General features: G+C 35.5%; 1 protein-coding gene and 1 pseudogene across 4 annotated transcripts in view; one reads left to right on the forward strand and one right to left on the reverse strand.

The window, feature by feature from the left end:
• TC2N (tandem C2 domains, nuclear) overlaps positions 1-23,219 on the reverse strand; it is a 33,870-nt gene extending 10,651 nt beyond the window's left edge. For 2 of the 4 annotated variants that reach the window (XM_039884033.1, XM_039884032.1), the window contains exons 1-7: positions 23,091-23,219; positions 10,872-10,993; positions 9,350-9,583; positions 3,233-3,400; positions 2,141-2,232; positions 860-935; positions 218-318 (exon numbers count right to left, since the gene is read on the reverse strand). In XM_039884033.1, coding sequence (XP_039739967.1) covers positions 218-318; positions 860-935; positions 2,141-2,232; positions 3,233-3,400; positions 9,350-9,583; positions 10,872-10,938 — 738 coding nt within the window. In that variant the 5' untranslated portion in view covers positions 10,939-10,993; positions 23,091-23,219. Of the gene's footprint in view, positions 1-217; positions 319-859; positions 936-2,140; positions 2,233-3,232; positions 3,401-9,349; positions 9,584-10,871; positions 10,994-22,915; positions 22,960-23,090 lie in introns of those variants that run through there. The other 2 variants (XM_039884034.1, XM_039884037.1) reach the window with 2 other exon arrangements.
• Positions 4,520-4,634, forward strand: LOC120619925 (uncharacterized; annotated as a pseudogene).
• Positions 23,220-23,633: the final 414 nt, after the last annotated feature.

Consider the following 23,633-nt stretch of genomic DNA (forward strand, 5'->3'; position numbering starts at 1 on the left):
TTCTTTCTTGAGGTTAAAAGCAAACATACTTCCATCACACCTATACATTTATTTTCTTTAGATTCTTTATTAAACACTATTTTCTGCAAAATACTATAGAACCCTAAATTCCAAACAAGGTAATGACCCCTTTCCCTAGAAGAAAACAATAGCAGATGCTTATAATGTCTAAAATTCAATTTTGTAGGAAAAGTTGGTATTCATTATAATTGCTTACCTGTAAAACTGTGATCCAGATCTGCTCTACTGAAGAATTGTAAAACACTTTCACATTCAATCTCCCCAAATCTCTTTCATCTCCTGATAGAGTAATAGTATCTGAATTATAAAAGGACAAAGACGATTGAGATGCTATGCAATCCTTCTGACCCAATTAAGCTTTGACACCATCCAGTTTTAAAGGCACAGCTGAGAAATGCTACAATTATTTTTTAAAGTTGCCAATTTAATAAGACAAAAATCACACTTCAATGTTTTATGGAAGTGCTAGGGTTAAGATCTACTGTAAAGAGTACATGGCTTAAAAACCTAACCTAATTATACCCTGAGAGATTTAAGTTAAAACTAAGAAAAAGTTTCCCAAATAACCTTGACATGACCTTCATACAGTATGCTTCAGGAAGTTCCTTCACTAATATAATTTAAAACAAAAACCAAAAGATATTTAATTGCCTCATTTTTTAAAAAGATGTATTCATTACTGAACACTAAAAAACAAACCATCTGATCTATGCATTCACATGCAGATAACACAGTTATCTAGAGTATTTTTACCTTACCATATAACTTCACATTACTAGAGTAGAAATAATTTCGTTAAGAATATATATTTTAAAAAATGGGATACTTTATTCCTTACCTAGGCTTCTGTTGCTCCCTTGAGAATTTTTCCTCGACGACGAACTACTGGGCATACTGGACAATGAATCCTGTCTCTACAAATAAAATTCTTCTTTAGCCAAAAACTGTATATCAAACTTTAAGGATTCAGAAATAATACCTACCCTAGTATCAAACTGCACGCTAACCATTTGACAGTGTTACTCATCAGAATTTTCCATTTTTAGAAAGAAAAGAAGAAAAAAAGACTTTTGTGTATGTTATCAGAAAAATCTTAAATATCTTACTAGAGAACACATGGGAAAGCCTTTGCTGGTTTTGGTTTGCTTTTGTAATAAGGGGGAAGAAATCACTGCTTATGTTTCATACTTGAAAGTACCAACAAAAATCAGAATACATTTGGAAGTGCCATATTACCTAAAACCTGTAAAGCAGCAGTTATCAAAGCGTGGTCCCTCTGGACCAGGAGTATCAGCATCATCTGGGAAACTGTTAGAAATACAAACTCAGGCTCCACTGCAGAGCTACTGAATCACAAGTTCTGGTGGTGAGGCCTCACAATCTGTGTTTTAACAAGCTCTCCACACAATTTTATGCATGTTAAAGAACTTGTGCTATGAAAAATTAAGTCTACAAACAATGAACTCAACTGAAAATTATTAGGATTATTTAGAATACACTTCCATTTTAATAAAATATATGTGTATATATATTCACCTTAAAAAAGCCCACAGGTATATATAAACGATATTTTCATGGTGCTTTTACTCTCAGTTATAGGAATTGAGGTGATCTGTCTTTTCAGTTTGCTTAAGTCTACCTTCTAATTTTTTAATAATTACTTGTTTAAAAAAAGAAATATTTTTTAAATATCAAAAATTCTCAACTCTATTTCTAACAAAGGACACTGTGCTATATTAATGAATAACTTAAGTCCTGTATCTCAATAGAAACACTAATTTTTACTAACTAGGTAGTTATGTTCAGTAAGAAAAGTTAAATCAATAACTACTTTTAACTATATACCATTTTAAATTCCAATTGTCTGAGTATACACCAACTGAGAGATGTAAGACTCATAAAAAAAATAAACAAAAGAAAAACTACTGCCTTTTAGTATTCAGTTGAAAGCTTCCTAAAAAAATGCACATGGGAAATGCCAAGTGTTTATTCTTCAGATATTAGAATAGATACAACTACAAAAGATACACATGTTGTTCCTAATGTAATTCACACATTTCTGAATTTTTAGCTTGAAAATAAATTGTTGAATATAATTAAATTTATATAAATATTTTACCTGGATGAACCGCTGAGACGAACTTGTAAGATCAAACATAGACCTACTCAGTCCAGGGGAACCAGCGAGTTTGCTGGTCCTTAAATCACAAACTACAAAGGCATATGAGAAAATGACTTATTTTTATAGCGAAGAAGAAACACTGGAATTCTACTTAAAATGAACTACATCTTTTTAGGAATGTATCATCAATATTATATGCAAATCTACTTAAGAGATAAAGCCTTCTACTGAAGTTAAAAAATTTTTTTCCAATTATTTTACTTTTGTCTGAAACGGAAACCAACATAAATCAAACAACACATTTTCACATCCACATCAAATATTGAGCAGGGAAAATTCATTCTTTTTTGCTTACATTCCCCAATTCTTCATCCCAGAAGAATAATCTAAGAGGATGTAAGTCCTCTGTGCTAAATGAATTCAACTATTTTATGAGCGCTTATAAAAAAAAAAAAAATCAATACTGAATTCTATGCGCTCATATATAAGTATTCAAATAAATACTTCTGCTTTACTTTTAGTACCTCACCCTGAATTCGGGGTTGAAATAGCTGTATATATAAAAGACTTGAAAACTGAGAAGTTTGTGAATCAGATACGTACGAGATAGACTACAACTGATGCAGTCTCAAATATGAAACTAAGAAAGTTCTAAAATCATTTAGCCATTTTCTATTTTCTTCGCTTACATCTGTAATCATATCGTGAGTTTCTAAATTCATCATTTTCACTGAATAGAGCAGAAAAGGAAAAAGCTAGTAAATACCTGTTGTAGAATTTATGAATGGATAAATGATATGTAAAATACCTACAAAATAGTCTGTAAATAAAACTTTCAAAAAAGGAAAAATACAATGGAATTTGGAACTACTAAACACAACTTATTAATCTTTCAATTATTGTATATTAGATATAATACCATGAAGAAGTCATGATGTTTATCACATCACTTCTGAAGCCTGCTTTTCTCTTAAATTTTAAATTGTTTTTTGGAATAAGAATCAGTTTTTCCAGGGTCTTAGATTTCATTTGATTTCTACATTTGTTAAAAGAACACCACAAAGAAGAAAAAAAAAATTATTTTCAGACCCGATCCATACAGTCTTGTCACTTCTGAACGAGGAGGAAAGCGCCGAATCAAATCTGGTGAAAAGTGCTGATACATATAGAATGGGTTATATACATCATAGCTGGGTCCATGATGGAATGAACTGGAAAGTTCCGCCTTTCGATCTCCAAAAGATGCTCTGGCAGATCCTGAAAGCAAATGTTTCTAAAGTTTTACAACATCCTTTTCTGGGAGTTGTTAGCTAACGGCTGGGTGCATTCAAGGCAAAGGAAAAAAATTTGTGTGTTAATACTAACTCGCATGCGTTTGATATGTGAGCACACACATAAGCACAAAAAATAAGCACACATTGATCGAGCTTGAATTGTGTGCAGTACTCTGCCAGGGATCAGCTATGAACCCTGCTCTCAAGACAGTCTGGTAAACTTTTGGCATTTTTCTTGGCCCTTAAGCACACATTCCTAAATGTTGTGGACAATTCTATAGTTGGTGATGGGGGTTTCCTTTTATTTTTCTACTTTCGCAAAGAATATCTCATAAGAAAAAAGATTATCTTTATTTGGAGAGGTATTCTTTTCGTGAAGACCAGAACATTTAAAAAACTGACCACATGATGAGACACAGAGAGCAAGTCTCGACAAACTTTAAAGGACTGAAATCACAGAGTATGTTCTCTAACCACAATGCAATAAAGTTAAAAATCAAACAACAAATTGAATAGAAAACATTTATATTGAAACATAAAACAACCAGAAATGGCCAAAAAGGTAATCTTTAAGAAGAAAAACAAGATTGAAAGATTTGCTCTACTGGGTGTTAAGAATAGAATATTAGCACGATTATAAGATCAACAGAACAGAACAGAAGGCCCAGAAAGAGACACCTACTTTATGGACACCCGACTTATGATCAGTGTGGCAATGCACAACAGTGGGAAAGAATGGTCTTTTCACTAAAGGGTGGTAACAGACAACAGGATATTGACCTAGGAACAAAACCTTCACCCCTAAACTAAACATACTCATAAAAAATTAATTCCATATGGACTGTAGCTCTAAGTTAAATGTTAAAGGCAAACCAATAAAACTTCTATATTTAAGTAAATATATAGGAATGATTTCATGGCTTTAGGGAAGGGACTCACTTCTTAAACTGTACCCGTATCAATAATCAGAAAAAACTTTTAATGAACTGAACTACATTAAAATTAAAATTTTCCAGACGTGGTTCCATCGTGTAGCGGTTAGCACGTCTACTTTACATGCAGAAGGTCCTGGGTTCACACCCCAGTGGAGCCACAGTCCCTAGTCTACGGCCATGCCACCCTGAACAAGCCCGATGTTTGATCTCAGAAGCTAAGCAGGGTTGGGCCGGTTAGTACTTGGATGGGAGATCACCTAGGAAGACCAGGTGCTGTAGGCATAAATTGAAAAAAAAAAATTAGAATTTTCCATTAGTCAAAAGATTTATTAAGAGAGTAAAAAGGTAACCCACAGCATGGAAGAAGATATGTACAAAGAATATAACTGACAAAGGGCTCATACCCAGAATTCATAAGGAACTCCCATAAATCAATAAGAAAAAGACAAGCAAGACTGTGTGTATGTAAACTGGCCTGAGACTTAAGTGGGCACTTTGGAAGACAGTCTACCCAAACGGCCAAAAAACATGACTCAGTGCTCAACCTTATTAGTCACGATGGAAATGTAAGCTAAAACTCCAAGAAGATGCCATGACGTGTTCACCAGAATAGTGAAATGTAAAAAGCCTGACAACAGCCAGTGCTGACAGGAAGGTACAGCCATGTGAACTAGCAGACTCCGCTGGCAAAAATGTAAACTGATGCAATCTCAGTGGAAAACAGTTTGCTAATTTCTACTAAAGCTGAAGATATTTATACCCTATGACCCAACAATGCCGTTCTGGGACATACACACAACTGAAATGCACGCGCATGTGCACCGAGAGACCAGTTCTAGAATGTTCATAAACACCGTTATCCATGATCACCAAAAACTTGAAAAAACTCAAATGTCCATCAACAGTGAAACAGATGAACTGTAGTATATACTTACTACATAAAAACACCTTACAGTATGATACACGGAAATACTACTGTATATCATGCCGTTTCGAATACAATAGAATAAATACACTCACTGTACAGATGTGAAAACAAGCTGAGGATACTGACAATTTGAATGAATCTCACAAACATCATGTGGACTGATAAAACCTATTAACAAAAGAATACATGCTGAATATGAAATTTCATTTATAGAAAGGTCAGAAAACAGGAAAAAACTAAACCATAACATTTAGGAATATGTACTTAGGTGGTGGAAAATAAGAAAAGCAAGAAAGCGATGATATAACAACTGGGACACTGATTATTCTGGAGTGGATGAAAGGGGGGAAGATGGACGCTTTTGGGAGTGGCGACTATCCACGTTTTGCTGCGTAGTAAATCAATGAGCTGTATATTTCTTTGATCCTTTTTTATACATGTGGTTTGTATTTCGCAATTTAAAAGGGGCGAAACAATAGATCAAATTCCTTTTAAAGCTACTAATCACATTGGAAATACGATAAACACATAAAATAGTTTTTTTAATGTCTAAGTTAGTGCCGTATTTTAATTCTTTTTGTCCCATTTCAAACAGAATCTACGGTATCAACTGACATTTTCTGAATTAAGCTAAACAATAAAACAGGCAGTTTCTCGCTGATTTCAGGAAAGAAAAATATGAGATAATGAGGGGGAGGTTTTCTCCTCATCCTGGTTCAAACAACTATGTGTACACTCCAAACACAGCACACGGGCAGAGGGATGCCAAGAGAGAGTGATGCCAGAGAGCCTTATGAAGAGCCTGCCCCCCTCTAAGCTAACAGTGAAATCATTTGGCACACAAACACTGCCACAAAAGTCTGTTCATGGCAACAGGCGAGCACCGTCAAGAGCAGGAGCACCAAAAATGACTCACCACCTTTATAGGCTATACATAAAAAAAAGAATATTCTGATTTCATTTTTCCTTTACCAGTAAGCCACCACAAAATTCCAATTTTCCCCAATTTTCCACAGTATACAGTGATATCATTTTTTTAAGTTCAAGAGAAACGTCTCTCAATTTACAGAACCACAGTGCTATAAAACTAAATGTAAAGTTACACGATTGCTTCCGCCTCTCAAAGCCCTAGTTAAAATTTCAATATTAGTTCGAAATGCGATGCGTTCTCTTGATGGATAGGTAAGATCGATGAGTGAAGAAGCAAGCACAGCAAACTGTTAACGATAGAATCCGCTATCAAAGCAGTGAGCTACATCTGTAATCAGACTCATCGGCAAGTAAGCAAGGCAACAACACCAACTTCAAATATGCGAAACATAATTTTGTCATTATTGATAGTGGTCTGCCCTATCTTCCTCTCAAAATCTCCATGTCAGCCCACCGCTCACACATGCACAAACACATACAGCTTACACATATTCGACTTTATAATGAGGTACCAAGAATACTTTCTTGACTCTAGCTAGATAAAGTAATTTTCTCTCCAATATGCTAAAAATCTGATGGCTTCACCACAACCTCCATGAGTCTGTATTTTAAGCATAAACCAATTTCTTGTTCATTCAACTAAAAAGTAATCTGTTTTCTAGTGATACAATGAAAAAAAAAAAGACAAAAAAAAACTATCACATATTGCCAAGTAGGTATTTTTTTTACTTGTTTTCTGATTTAAAAATAACATATAAAATACTCTAAATGTCTAAGAATAGGAAATTTATTAAATTATAGTAAATGCATATGATTTAATACTATGGAGCCATTAAAAAGCAATGACTATGAAAACATGTTCATAATATATGATATAAATAAAACAAACTACAAAGCTGTTTATACAGTTTAATCCCAATGTTATTAAACAAGTATGAGAGAAAGAGAAAAATCAATCGATCATGGTATCCTATGAGTCAGAGCTTTTAAAAACTATTTTTTAGAGACACTACTGATATACAAAAAATAAGGCACAGGGTTCATCTTTCCCTGTTTCTTTAAAAAAAAAAAATCACTCTTACCAGACCTAACTCTCCTATAGATAACAAAACTAAACTCTAGATCAAAAACAAAACAAATAAAAAAAAAACCCTGAAGGCACTGGAGAGTGAACAAAAGCAATGCAGATTCTGGACAGAATTTGACTCTTGGAAAAAAGGGAATAGTACAAAGTTAGTTATCTGTTTTTAATAACATTTAGCCTGCAGACGGGCCAAAGCTGGCACTGAGCAGGGCGAGTAAAACTCCAATAGAAAATCCAGTCTTTCTGGCCTGAAGAACCAGAAGGCCGAGTTCAGAGCACTCACAGCTGCTAGAACTAAGGTGGGAATCTTGGAAAGGAGAGAGCCCCAAATTCTGTGAATAAAGACTCCTCGAATGTCTGGTTGATCCCTGAACCACACATGTGTGGGACAGACTCCAACTAAGGATAATAAAACTAAACTGAGGTAAGAGCTGCCACCAACCACCTGGTTGCAGAGTCCAACCAAGTTAATTAACTGCCGGCTGGAGAAAAGAAAAGAAAAGAAAAAAAAAACCCCCAGAGTAATATAACTGATTCTAGAGTCTCAACAACATTCAACATCCAGAATAAAATTCAAAGCTACCTCAAATACACACGCACACAAAAACAGGAGAATGTGACCCATTCTCTTAAAAAAGACAATACACAGAATCCAAACCTAGATGACCTAGAGGTTAGAATTAGCAGACAAAGATGTTAAAGCTCAAAGACATAAAACAGGCTCACAGTAATGGAGGGCGGAGGGGGGCGGGCAGGGTTGGGGGGAATCACAGCAAAGACAGAAATTATAAAAAAGAACCAAGTGTAAATCTACAACTAAAAAATACAATTTCTAAAATATAAAATTCACTGCATGGGCTTAACAGCTGAATGGCAATAACAAAGGGTAAGAGACAATGAATTTGAAAATAAATTAATATTATCCAATCTTAAGAACAGAGAGGAAAAAAGACGACTAGAAAAAATAAGAAGTCTCAGAGACACATAAAACAATATCGAAAGGTCCTGCATATGTGTGATTGGAATCCCAGAAGAAGAGAGAAAGGAGGGGGCAGAAAAGAAACATTTAAAGAAGTATTCTTGACCTTGAAAGGGTTTGGATTACATTGGTATGTGCGTTTGTCAAAACTCAAAAAATACACACTTAAAATTTGGGCAGCTCATTGTGTGCAAAGTTTATGTTGAAAGAAGAAAACTAAACAGATAATGAACTCTAGTAAATGACATATATGCTTAAGTATTTAGAAGGAAGCATAATGACGTCCACAGTTTACTCTGAAATGCATTCTCCCCCACAAAAGAGGATCAATGGATAGAGGAATGGATGTGATATCAAGTATAGTAAAATGTAAATAAAAGAATCTATGTGGTAGATATATAGGTATTCACCATTAAGTTCTTTCCATTTTTCTATGTCTGAAATTTTTCATAATAAAATTTTGAGAGAAAAAAAAAATCATTGTGACTGACAGTGTTTCAATGTAGTAGAACAAATCGTTTTTTAAAATACAAGTTTCATGTTGTTTCCTCTTCTTTAGTTCACTGGCCTCTACAACATCAGGCAAAATTCAGCCACTGAATCAACTTCATTCAAGTGGCCATTTAGACTGGGAAGTGTATTTAGACGGAAAAGTATATTTATAGACCTCGAAGTATAGTGGTGACGGAAGTTGGGAAGAAAGACTAGTCATTGCTTCCTTATTTCTCTTTACATCAAATTTTAGAAAACAATAGATAGGAATGTTTCCTATATAATTCCACCAGTTTTTTCTTTCAAAATGTGTGAAGGATAACTGATATATTATTTCTTTTAAAAAAGCCACGTCTACACACAAATGTATTGTATTATGATCTGGTTTCATAATGGGACCTTTCAAAAATACTGTACATTAAGTTCCTCTATAGAAAGATCAAAGCATATAAAAAGCAAAATGTAAAATGTGTATACAAAATACACATCTTTATGTTAAAAGTTATAAAAGAACAAAATTACAGCAATCACAGCATTTAAATGTTGCATGTTGATTTTTAAAACCCTGCCATTTTATTGTTTACCTTCAAGTTCTTCCAGATGTGAAGGAGTTCCTTGTGTTCTTGGCTGAATATAAGATAACTTAAACCTGGGCACCACGAATGGTACTTCTTTGCCATCAGATGGTAATTTGGAAAGTAAGTAATCCTCAGTACAGCCAACCTGAGGCTTTACAGAAACAGAAGTCAATGGAGGTATAGAGATAGTAGTACTTTGACTATTTGAGACTGCTGTTTTAAAGTCTTTTTCCACGGAAACTGCATGTAAAAGAAGGAAAAAGAAAAGAAAAAAAAATCACAAATATGCACGTAGATTTATATGTAAGCATCTAAACCTAACATGTTTTGGTACTTAATCATTTTAGTAGAAACTGCTGATGCATAAACTACTCTAGGCTCTTATCAAGAACATCTGTCCAGCCAATAGTCAAGCAATTAATACACTATTGCTAAGTATATTAATTCATCATAATAGTAAAGGCAGTTTTCAAAGAGTCTCATTCACATAAGAGTTCAGAGATGGCAAACAAGTTTATTTTGTAGTTAATTCTACAATACTTTCGAGTAAAATCTAGTCATTTAAAAACACTCCCAATGAAGCAATTCTTGGTGTTAATACTATTGGTTAACATCAGTCTTAAATGCATTAAGCAATTCTGAAAAGAAGCTAAAGGTCTCCAAGTCTATAAAAATCTTCACCAAATCACAAAATAAAGTATATATATCCTAATATAATAGCACCTCCCCCTGTACTGGCTTCCCTGACCTGTTTTGTCCATTCTCTAAAACGATATGTCATTCCAAAAATGTGTGACCTAGGATGAGGAGCTAAGGGACACACAGAGTTAATCTTTATATACAAACAGTATTGTCTGTAGACTGAATATAAGTACACCTACCATTGTGTACGAACTTATGAAATGTTTTAATGCAAAAAAGAAGCCTTCATACTCAAATATACTAGAAAGCTGTGCTCTAGTAAGAAATACAAGAGCCAGTGAAAAATAAAGTTCCAGTCTTAACCCTGAAGACATGAGGAAACCACCCAATAGAAAGGAAACCTCCAGGAGTCCTTGACAAATGCGGGTCTTGAGACATTTTGGGTCTCTTTTCCCCATCAGTCATTCTCCCCTTGGTCTTTCATTCACGAAAGGCATTTTTTAAACATTTAAAACATTTATCAGAGCAGGCTGTCCCCCAAACGCACCCAACACTTATCTTTCCCCGCCTTTGCCTGTACTTCGTCATCCACCTAGAACACTCCGTAATTCCGTCTTCCCTCTCAGCTGCCTAAAATTCTCTTCAGACTTCATGCCAAATGCCATCTTCTTTGTGGTGCTGCCCCAGGGTGCCTCTGGGTTGAATTCATCTCTCTCTTCCCTACGCTCCAGGATATTTTAATACTTACCTAGTGTGTCTTATATTTATGTTTCTACTTCTCCCATGAAGTGAGGAAATATGTCTCATTTATCTTAATATTACACAATGCCACAGATAAATAAGACATTGAAAGAAATGTCTGAAGTCAAAGCAAAACAAAACTCACGGTTGTGTTTTTCTGGTTCACTAAAGAAACATCCTCTACAGCAACTCTTTATAAACTCTGTTGCCATTATGTTCAATTTCCAATATCCAGCAAAAGATATAACTTCTGATTTTAATATTAATCTGTTGGTGGAACAGAAAACAAGTTAAAACGATCATATCATACTTAATGTCGTTAGGTATCACTAAATAAATCCTATTATCTGTCTTTCTAAGACGTTCAAATGTTTAGAGGACGATAGATTTTGGTACCTATATGTAATTTTGTATAACCTAGGATTCTGAAAAGTTAATAAAATGACATGCTTAAAAATTACTAAAAGAACCATCTCGATGTTAAACCTGAAAAAAAATTCCACTCTCAATTTTCTCTTTAGCTTTGTAAATCTAAATTGACATCCAACCCACATTTGAAAGATAATATGGCACTCTTAAAAATGCATGAGAAAAATTTCACTTTCTCCAAATCAATTATTTTAGTAACCCGAAGGCTCTATTATGGGGCCAATAAGCAAATAACGCCATACTTTACGAGTTTAAGGCTTAAAATTACGCTAACCAAAAAAATGTATCTTAAACTTTCTCTCTTTCTCTCTCCCTTTCTCTCCCTCTCTCTCTCTCGACACACACACAATACCACACACACACACACACACACACACACACACACACACACACACACACACAAACACGACACCAGCTAAGTCACAAACAAGAGATATTGGAAATAAACGGAGTCTGTTTTAAATTTACCAGAAATATAAAATTATGTAAGAACGTCATGTCCAATGGCCCACCTTGGTCTCAGTGACTTTGTGTTAAATGCACTCTCTTCATTTATACTTACTTAAACTGTACATTTTCATGGGAAATTTCAAATGTATACTAAGGAAGACAGAATAACAAACCCCCATCACCAAAACTAAATAATTATTAATTCATGGCAAATCGTAATTCATCTCTACCTCCTCGCTAACCCTGTCCTTTGGATTCTTTTGAAACAAATTCCAATCATATAATTTCTTCCATAAGTACTTAAGTAATGATCTCTAAAAGATGTGGCAGAAGGCCCTCAGGAGTTAACTTCCAGAGGCTCTCGCTGGCTAAAGATGGATCAAGTTGAGCATCAAAACAAACAGTAACTATAATGGATTCTAACAGAGCAAATGTTTTTAAAAGGTACTTAAAAGAACATAATCATAATAGCATTATCATATCTAAAAAAAATTCATATAATTGACTATTCAGTCAGTGTTCAAATTTCCCTACGATGTCAAATTTTTTTACAGTTGTTTCATTCAGAGCAAAATCAAAATGGGAATTGTCTCCAGTCTGTTGCGGTTAGAAAGAATGTCGGAGTAGCCTTGCGCACACATATTTTCAGATACTTCCCAGTATATATCTGTAAGATAGAGTCCTCGAGATATGACGACTGGGTCAAAAGGTCGATATGTATGTGTGATTCTATTTAATATTGCTCAATTTCTCTCTGAAGTTGTCTCATTTTGCACTCCCAGTAGCAATACATGAGAGCACCTATTTCTGTCACCAACAAAATATTTCTCAAATGCTGGACTTTTGCCAACCTGATAAAAAAAATGATATCTTATGTAGTTTTAATTTGCATCTCTCTTAGGATAAATGAAGTTGGGTATCTTTTCATATAAGGCTAATCTGAATTTGTCTCTGGAACTCACTCTTATCTCTTGCCCATCTTCCTATAAAGCAATTGGTCCTTTTCTTACTCAGTTTTGGAGGATCTTTAAATATTAGAGAGATTAACCCACTGTCCATGATATAGGTAGCAAACATTCTTCCAGTCTGTCATTGTCTTTTTACTTTATTATGGTGTCTTTTGCTATGCAAGAGAGATTGAGCGAGAGAGGATGCTGCCTTTATTACAGACTAATTTTCCACATGCTGTTGGATTTATTACTATTTTCTACTGTCTTTAATTGGTCTGTGAATTCCTGTATGAATAGCACTTTTTTAAATGATAAAGGTTCATAATATGTTTTAAAAACTAGTAGGGCTAGCCTCCCATCCTATTGATCTTCAATTTCAGGATTTTCCTAGCTATTCTCATCTGTTCTCACAAATGAACTTTATCATCTCTCTAGCTCTAGAAGAAAAAAAAAAATCACTGGGATAATGTTAAATTTATAAATTGTTTTAGGAAAAATGACATCTTTAGGATGTTGAGTTTTCCTACCCAGAACTAGATACAGCTTTACATTTGTTCAGGTCTATGTTTGTATCTTTGGGAGTTTTCATAGTTTTCCTCATATAAATTCTGAACTTTTCTTGTTAAGTGCCTACCTGTAAAATTTGTTTGGTTATTACAATAGCAACTTTTCTTCCATTATATCTTGTAACTGATTTGTTTTAAAAATGTATACATTTTCAAAAGCCCTTTTCAGCCCAAGTTTAGAGAATACGATACTTAACCATCCAGGCCATACAAATTTCTCTCACCTCTAAACATCCCGTGAACTTAAAAAAAATAATTACATTTTTCTTGAAATTCATGAGACCTATTCTACTTCCCCTGCTACAATATAAATCATTCAGAAACTACATTGTACTCACTTTCTATTTAAGCTCAGTACCTTGTACAGATGCTGCATATACAGCTGGAACTCAGCAAATATGTAGTTGATAGACAAGGAAACAAAGTACAATAACTAACTCATATAAAAACAAGTAACATACTCATCGAACTACAAATCTGACCCCAGTCAGCTTGCAAATACTTTACGTCAATATTGAAGGGAATGCAGGAGGACTGGTTAAAAATGCTTCCTACTTCTGGAGAAAAAGTCCTCCAGGTTGACAGCCGTAAATCAGCCAAAATGAGCTGGGGAAGATGGGGGAGGGATGCAGAAAAGAAAACAAGTTTACATGAATAAGAAAAAGGCAGCTAGAATTTGCATGAGACTACTGAACAGTACAGAGGTGCACACAGAATTACAGACATCGGCAGAGGGTCCCACTCGAGTATTCAGCACAGCACTGCACACAAAGAGCATGCACACAAAAAATCTACATAAGACTGGCAGCACACCACCAGAAAAGGTTACAAAAACCATGACCAGTACTCACCAACGTCAGTAATAATGCCTATTCCCAGAAACCAGGCTGGAAAAACCTCATAATTCACAAGGAATTAAGTAGAGTACTCGGAAGGGGTCTTACCTCACTGGTAGACTTACCTCACCTAACTAATCTTAAAAGCAAGACTCAGAAATATCAAATGATTCCCATGAAACTTAACTATCTTCCAAAACAAAAAATATTTATAGAAATCTAAAAATATCCAGTACATAAGGTAAAATTCACAATGTCTGGCATCCAATAAAAAATTACCAGACATGCAAAGAAGCAAAGAAAATATAAGCAGTAGAAAGGGGAAAAATTAACCAATTGGAATTAATTCAGAACTGATGCAGACAATTAAGGAAATGATAACAGTTATAACTGCATTCTATATGTGCAAAAAGCAGAGACACGAAAGACAGAAAGAGAGACACAAACTCAACTTCTAAAAATAAAAACTACACTGTCTGAGATGGGAAATACAGCTGATAGGATTAATAGCAGATTAGATATTGCAAAAAAAAAAAAAGATTAACAAACTTAAAGATACAGTAAAAAACGATCCAAAATAAAATCACAGAGAAAAGAAAGCATGAACACAAAAATGTGAAGAACACCTGTGACCCATGAGACAATTTCAAGCAGCCTAATATACATGTAATGAAGAAGATGGGGGATGCAGAAAAAATATTTAAAGAATAATAATAAAGAAAAAATAATTTGGATAAAATATTTTCCAAATTTGATAACTACAAACCACAGATCTAAGAACTTCGATGAACACCAAGCACAGGAATTCTGAAGAAAACAACACCAAAACATATCATAATAACATGGCTCAAAACCAGTGATGAAGAGGAAATCTTAAAAGAGCTCTAGAAAAAAAAAAAGGACATAATATATATAGGAACAAAGTAGCATAATTCTCATTGGAAAGAATGCAAGCACAAATCAGGGGAGCAAAATCTTCAAAATTGTGAAAGAAAAAAAAACTGTCAATGTGGAATTTGATGCCTCAAGAAAATCTTTCAAAAAGAGAGGTGACATAAGCCTTCTTTCAGACACATGAAAGGTGAAAGAATGAACCACCAGCAGATCCACACCATGAGAAGAGTTCAAGGACACCCTTCAGGCAGAAGAATGATACTAGATGGAAATTTGGGTCTACACTAGAGAACCATGGATAAAAATATAGAAGATTTGTTATTACTTAAATCTCTTCAAACGATTATTGATGCTTAGGTAAAAATAATAACATGGTGATATGGGGAGATACAGAAGTATTCTATTGTAAGTTTCTCTTACTAGATGTGATGTGGTATAAAACACCATTTGACGATAGACTGTGCAAAGTTAAAGACATGTACTATAAATCCTAAACCAACGACTAAAATAAGAAAATAGTTTAGCTAATAAGCCAAAAGCTGATCAAATGGAATCATACAAAAAAATGTTTTCTCAGTTAATATAAAAGAAAGCATAAAAAAATAAGAAAGTGGGGGCAAAGAACAGCTTGGATGAATGGACAACAAAGAGCAACACGACAGACTAGGAGGTACAAAGAACAGGTGTGATAAATAGAAAACTGCAAGATGATTGATTTAAATTAAACCAATAATCACACTAAGTTTAAATGCTCTAAATATACCAATTAAAAGGCAGAGATTGTTATATTGGTTAAAAATGTGTGATCCAAGTATATGCTGGTTATAAGAAATATACTTTAAATATAAAGACACAAATAAGTTAAAAGTAAAAGGATGGCTATCTCTCATAAATATGGACACAAAAATCCTCAACAAAATACTAGCAAACCAAATCCAGGAACATACAGAAAAAATTATATATCATAAATATTACATATCTGAAAATCAACTTACATAATACATTATATAATAGAATATGGGACAAAAACTACATGATCACCAAAACAAATACAAAAAGAAGGCTGGAAAAATCCAAGTCATTCATGATTTTTTTAAAAAGCTGATCAAACTAGAAGAGAATTTCTCGACATCATAAAAAGTATCTATAAAATCCTACAGTTAATATCATAGTAGCTGCTAAAAGACCCAATGTTTTTCCTGTAAGCCCAGGCAAAAGACAAGGATGTCCACTCACACCACTTCTGTTCAAAACTGTACTGGAGATTCTAGCCAGAGCAATTAGACTAGGAAGACATAAAGGGAATCCATGCTAGAAATAAAGAAATAAAACTCTCGTTATTCACAGACAACTTAATCTTGCAAATAAAAAAAGCCAAAAGAATCCCCTAAAAAACTACTAGAAGTAATAAACAAATTGAATACAGTTGCAAGACATAAGATCGATATAAAAAAAATAGTTGTATTTCTGTATACTAACAATGAACAGCCTAAACTGAAATTAAGAAATACATTCCATTAATAACATAAAAAAAAAAAGAACCCTAAAAGACTTAGGAATACTTTAACAAGAGAAGTGAAAGATTTGTACACTGAAAACTATAAAACATTACTGAAAAATATTAAAGAAGACTTCGATAAATGGAAAGACAGCCCATGTTCATGGATCGGAAGCCATAATATTATTGAGATGGCAGTACTCCCAAAATTACCCACAGATTCAACACATCTCCACAAAAATCCCTTCCAGATTCTTTACAGAAACTGACAAAGCGATCCTAAAATTCATATGGAAATGCAAAAGGCACAGAACAGCTGAAATAATCTTGAAAAAGAACAAAGCTGGAAGATATATTTCTTGACTTCAAAGTTTACTACAAAATTGTTGTAATTAAAATTGTGATATTTGCATAAGGACATACATATAGATCAATGGAATAAAACAGAGAGCCCAGAAATAAATCTTTACATTTATAGTCAATTGATTTTTAACAAAGGTGCTAAGAAACTTTAAAGAGAAAAGAAGTCTTTTCAACAATTGGTGCTGGGACGACTGACTATCCACACGAAAAATTTTTTTAAAAATTTAAAAAAAGGAAAGAATATGGATGACTACCACACACTGTTTGGCAGTTCCTCAAAAACTTAAACCCAGAATTACCATATGATCCAGCAATTCCGCTCCTAGGTAAATTTACCTATGAGAATGAAAAATATATTTCCATACAAACATCTACAGCAAATTATTCATAATAGCCAAAAAGTGGATACAACCCAAATGTCCATCAACTAATGAATAGGAAAAATAAAATGTGATATATTCAAAGAATGTAATATTTATTCAGCCATAAAAAGGACTGAAGTACTGATTCATGCTACATGAATTAACCTGAAGAACATTATGCTAAGTGAAAGCAGCAAGACACAAATGACTACATATTGTATGATTTCATTCATATGAAATACCCAGAATAAGCAAATCCACAGAGACAGAATGTAGATTAGTGACAGCCAGGTGTTGGGGGGAGAAGGGGAAATGTAGAGTGACTAGTTACAGGTACAAGGTCTCTTTTGGGGGTGATGAAAGTGTTTTGGAATTGGATGTGATGATGATTGCTTGATTTTGTGAATATACCAAAAAAAAAAAAACCCCATTGAACTGTACACTTTAAAAAAGTGAATTTTATGGTACATGAATTATATTTAAAAAAAAAAAATTTTTTTTTTCTTTTGAAATTCACATTTTGAAATTTTTTTAGACTACCACGTGATGTGAATTTCCCTCATGGTCTGATGGTTGCAACTTCCCAAGGGTAGGCTTTATTCCCCTGTTTACATCCCCTGATACTATGGATCACTGGAAGGAAAAACAGAAAAATCATTTTCAAGCTTGGCATCAAGGCAACTTTCATCGCAGATCCTAGAAGGAAGTAGAGTTTTCATCCTTTAAAAGACATCCAGACCTTTGGGATCTCAGAATGACAGGAAGTCTCTTATTAGCTTACCTTAAATGAGCCCTAGGCTAACTTCTAACTATGCCTCCCACCCTGCAAATCTACCAGTTCTTATTCAAATCCAGGCAAGTTTCCCCAGTAGCGCAAATACCTTCAGAGCAAATAAAACTTAAGCGCTCCTTTAGTCATACAGATTTTCAGCTTCCTCTTGGATTCTGACATATCAATTCTTAACTACCTTTTAATTTTTCTTGTAAATACAACGTTCCTGGCTATTTTTAGGGTGCAGGTTTTTCCAAATATCTTAACTATATTCCCAAACTGAAAATCCTACCTTAACTTTTTAGGTTAAAATTAACTCTCGGGAGTTAAGACAGGATTTGCAAAAACTAAGACCGTCTGATATAGTCTGCATTAAAGTAGCTTCAGTATTACTCGTGTCCTCGGGTGATTTACTGTCGATATTCAAGACTTAAATAACACATTATACTACTATTAAAAATTTACTTTAGAAAAAAAATTAAACATTAATTTGAGGGGACTCTAGTTTTAAAAGAAGCATAGGTGGGTGATTGCTCTCTTAGGTATGGAGGCTCTTTATACAACTAAAGTAAATAAGACTGGGAAGGATACACAGAGACCTAAGGAAAAAGAGCCCAGAAACCTATGATACTTATGGATCACTGGGAGGAAAAACAGAATAATCAATAAATGATGCTGGAAAAAAGGTTACCCATATGGAAAATCAAAAACTCAAAAACTATGCCCACTTCATACCCCACAAAAATCATTTTCACATGGATTAAGACATAAATATGAAAGGCAACATTTTCAAGCTTTTAGAAGAAAATATCAGACTATGTCTTTATGACCTCAAGGAAGGGAAAGGTTTGTTAAACAAGATGCCAAAAGCACTCACCGTAAGGAAAAGGCTGACATATTCAACTACATTAAACTAGAGAATGTGTCCACCAGAAACCTCTATAAAGTAAGAAGACAAGCTATTTACTAGGAAAAAGATATTTGCCACACGTATAACTGACGAAGAATTATCACCCCGAATATGTTTTCAAAAAACCCAAACTTCTAGAAATCAACTTTAAAAAGAGTTTTTTTTTTAATATGAAAAAACAGGCAAAAGATATAGACATCCCACAGAAGAGGAATTATAAAAGGTTCAACATCATTAGTAATTAAGGAAACATAAATTAAACTCCCCGTGGGGAACCATTTCTCACCCACCAGATTGTTGAAAAGAAAAAATTCAGATAATTACCAATGTTGTTATACAAATGTCTCAATGTTGTTGAGAAAGCAAATAATGCCAATACTGCTTGTCAGAGTGTAAACTGGTACAACCGCTTTATAAAACATTTTATTATCTAGCGAAACTGAAGATCCACAACTTTCCTAGGCAAAAAGCCAGGGAAATTCTTGCATACGTACACAAAGAAACATAGACTAGAATGGTCAGAACAAGCCAGTTTTTAAAGGCGAAAAGTAAAAATTAAATTAAAAAAGGAAACTGAAGACTCCCTCAAATACCCATTAACAGGAAGATGGATAAACAGTGCTAAAGTCGTACAATGAAATGAAACGCAGCAACAGAAAGTAAACAACCATAACGCGTCAACATAGATGAATCTCACAAATATACTGTGTGCCAAAAAAAGGTGAGAGAACAGACAAAACTAAATAATACATTATTTAGGAGCATATAAATATGTAGTAAAACTATACAGAAAACCAAGGAGCATGGAAAGAGAAAGATACAATCAGGGAGAAAGACACACTCGATCTTTCAAATATACTATGTATTATTTCTAAAGTATGACATGGGTACAGGGCCATGTATTTTATTCGTATTCTCTAAATTTGTAGATGTGTCAAAGTACTATTTTGCACATATAAATCATTTCTCATTTAAGAATTAAGTAAATACATGGTTATAGTAGAAAATAAGATACAGAAAACTATATAAACAAAGGAAAAATATCCATAATCCCATCACTTTGAGATAACTACAGTATTTAAAAGAAATACATAGTTGACCCTTGAAAAACACCTATTTGAATTGCATGAGTCCACTTATATGTGGCTTTTTTCAATAGTGTAAATGTATTTTCTCTTATGATTTTCTTAACAATTTCTAGAGTTTACTGTAAGAATACAGTATATAATACACATAACATATAAAATATGCATTAATCAACTGTTTATGTTTATTGCCAAGGCTCTGGTCAACAGCAGGCTATTAGTAAAGTTTTGGGGGAATCAAAAGTTATGTGTGGATATTTTCCATTGTGTGGGAGGTTGGCATCCCTAAATCCCATGTTGTTCAAGGGTCAACTGTATACTTACACTTAAATGGTGTGTCTTCTTTCACTCTCTACTTTTATTTACTCTTTTTTATAGCTTTATTAAGGTACAACTGACTTACAGTAAATTGCACAATTTAAAATGTACAATTACATGAGTCAGACATATGTGTACATTGATAAAAGCGTCTTCACAGTCAAGAAAACGAATACATCTACCATGCCCCAAAGTTTCCTCATACCCCTTTTAACTCATCATCCTTCCTTACTTGCCCTTGTCCCCATCCTTGAGTATCAACTGATCCGTTTTCTATACTCTAGACTAGTTTGCATTTTCTAGAATTTGTCAGGTATAGTTTGAGTGTAATTTATGCATGTGTTTCACTTTAGTAGATACTGCCGGGAAGTTTTCCAAACTAATGGCACTAATTTAACTTCTACCAGCAGAGAACCAGAGTTCCAGTTGCTCCACAACCTTATCAACCTGTCCTTTTCCAACTTTAGCTATTCTTTTAATATACCTAAGGAAAATACACATAAAATTACTTATCTGAAAAATAACAAAAAAATCTAAACTTTCAATGAAGATTGAAGTGGAACTCATTATAATGAAATTTTAATCTAAGAAGAGCATTTTCCCTTGAATGCAAAGGCCTGAAGCGATATATGCTTCGTGGGTAGATTTAATCAAAAATGCATGATTTCTACATTTAGATTTCTAGAAGTCATTGAGGTATATATGAAGTATATACACGAAGGAATCACATGACTTAAAAGTAAATCGGGAGTATCACAGTACTGGAACTCAGGTGAAATGTGATCAATACAGTTAGTTAAAGTGTGACTTCAACACTGATAGCAATACCTGAACCCAAAAGACCAAAATACCACTAAAACAGGGCTCATAATTTGAATGTGGGAGATGAAATACACTTCTAATACTGTACTTCTATCAATATGCTCAGCTACTTGCTCTCAGCTTCTGCTACTTAACCATGAGAGAGAACAATGCCCTTTAACGAAAAGGTGCTTTAATTATATTCTTTCCAATCTGACTAGAAACTCCCTCTCACCACCCTGTCACTCCTTCTAATATTTGATTCTCAAAATAAGGATTCTACACTCCATATCTTTATTTCCTCACCCTCTATTTACTCCTCAAATTCAAATTCAGTTCCCATACTCATCATTTTACTTAAATTATGTTTGCTGAGATCAATGACCCTCTCCTAACTAGCAAAGCCAAGAGGCACTTTATCAGAACCTATCTCCCAGATTCCTCTGACTCATCTGACTCAGATTTCTCCTCTCATTAAACTATTTCCTCCCCTGGCTTTTATGACACCACTGTCTGCTAGAGTTCCTCCTCCTTTCCTGAATGCTCCTCGGTTTCCTTGACTTTCACTTAAATATTGACGTTTCCTATCCTCGGTCTTCCTCTCTCCTTACTCTAGTTACTTGAATGATTTCTTCTACTCTCATAGGACTAACTACCACAATCCGGATGCTTCCAACATCTACAACTCCGATCCTGAATTTAGAAAATCCCGACACCAAAATATTAAACTGCCAACTAGACAACTCTGCCAGATGTCTTGCAAGAATCTCAAACTCATTTTCTCTCAACCTGAATTAATCTCTCAATTTTTCAGTTTTATTCATAAATTAAATTTACGAATTGAATTATTCATTATAAATCAAGAGGAGATAATAATTACAAGAGATACTTAAAAAAAAAAAAGCAAATTTTTACGAAGTCTTTTTCCTCCAGTTATGAAAGTAACTCAGTCATTGGCAAAAAATACAAAATACGAAAGGTGATAAAAGCAAATCTCCAACGCCAGCTCTCAAAAGCAAGCAATATAAACATTTCCTTCCAGAAAAAGCAATTTTTTAACCATAGGAAAGTTACATACTACAATATTACACTGGTAAATAGGGGGTGTTATTGTTTACTCTCAATATTTCCAGGCCTTTTTTTTTTTTTTTTTACAGAATTCTATTAACCGCCTACCTGAAGTGAGAATCAGTACAATATTTTAAATACAAAAGCACTCCTTTCCCATGCTGTATTTTAAATATTCTAATAAAAATCAATATTTTTGGCTGGGCATCTGTCTTGCTTATACCTGGACGAGTGTGTGCAATTTACATCCCAATTCGCCCATAGTATTTTCCTTTATTTAAAGGAAACTATAACAAAGAATTTACAAAAAAAAAAAAAAGGGGGGGGCGGGAAGAAATAAGCCAAATCTAAAATCTAGATAATTTGGGGTAGATAATTTGTGTTTTGCAAAACAACACAGGAAAGTAACACTGTAACACCCCTTCGCAGCTTCAAAAAGTTTCAGAAACATCACAGATGAAAAGTCCGCTAATCAGTTCCCATCAGACTCTCCAGGCAAAGGAAGGTCGCTTCCGTTTTCCTCGGGAGCCCGGAGCCCACCCGGGGCGGGCCGTGGGGGACGCGTGGCCCGCCCTCGGTCCGGGGGTCCCGCTGAACGGACTCGAGAACCTGGCAGGGCGGGGTCCCGGCCTCGCCGCACAGCCCACCCTGCGCTACGGGGGTGATCGCGGCTGTCCAGGGGCCCTAAAGCCTCCCCCAGGCCTCCGGAGAACAGGCGTCGCTGAGGACGCTCGGGAGCAAGTCACCCGGGGCCCCAACCAAGACGACATTAAAAAGAAAAATAAAGTTAAAGGACACGAAAAAAACATGCAGAACAGTCGCTCCACCCTCTGACCCGCGAGGCTGGGGACTCGGGGGCTACTCGCTGAGGCGGGGGCTGCTCTTACCTCCACCCCAAACCCCGCGAGCCCGCTCTGGGGGGCCCACGCCACGCAGAGCCCCCGGGTTGGCCCCCCGGACGGCGCCCCCGGGCCCGCGGGCTCCCCTGCCCGCCGGGGCCCCGGGGTCTCCACGCGCGGCTCTCGGGGCGCCCTGCCCCCACACGGCGCTGAGGCCGGTTACCTGCTCCGGGCAGTGGGCGCTGTGCCGTCGCCGCCCGCGGGAACCGTGGCTCGGGCCACCTCGCGCGGCAGCGCCCCGAGGCTCCGCCCCGTCCCCCAGGTTCTCCCCGCCCGTCGGGCTGTGCTCGTCTTGGCGGGGGCGGGGCCGCCGGCGCGCGTACCTGAGCGCACTGCGCCTGCGCCCTCGGCTCCTCGCCTCCCGGCTTCTCCAAGCCCCGACTCTCCGCTGCTCGGTGGGGAAAGGTCTAACAAGGTTTCACGCAGTCTAGAGTGTGCTGAGGGATCAGAAGAGAGATAATATAGGGGGAAAGCCATGGGCCTGATGAACCCCTCTGAACAGAGAAGAAAGGAGCAGTCTCTCTCGCCAGAGATATCTCTGCACTCTTTTTTTGGAAGCAGAGAAACTTTTCTTAGTTGCAGTGTTGCCAGACTTTAGTGTTTACACCCTGACTATAATATCTTTGAGATTCAGCCTGTGTCTCTTCATTTTTGTGGCTTTGCATCTACAACTACCTTGCCTGCAGTAGGTATGTTGGAAAGGAAT

This window comes from Pteropus medius, unplaced genomic scaffold, assembly GCF_902729225.1.
Source record: "Pteropus medius unplaced genomic scaffold, Ma_sr-lr_union100, whole genome shotgun sequence".
Lineage (NCBI taxonomy): Eukaryota > Metazoa > Chordata > Mammalia > Chiroptera > Pteropodidae > Pteropus > Pteropus medius.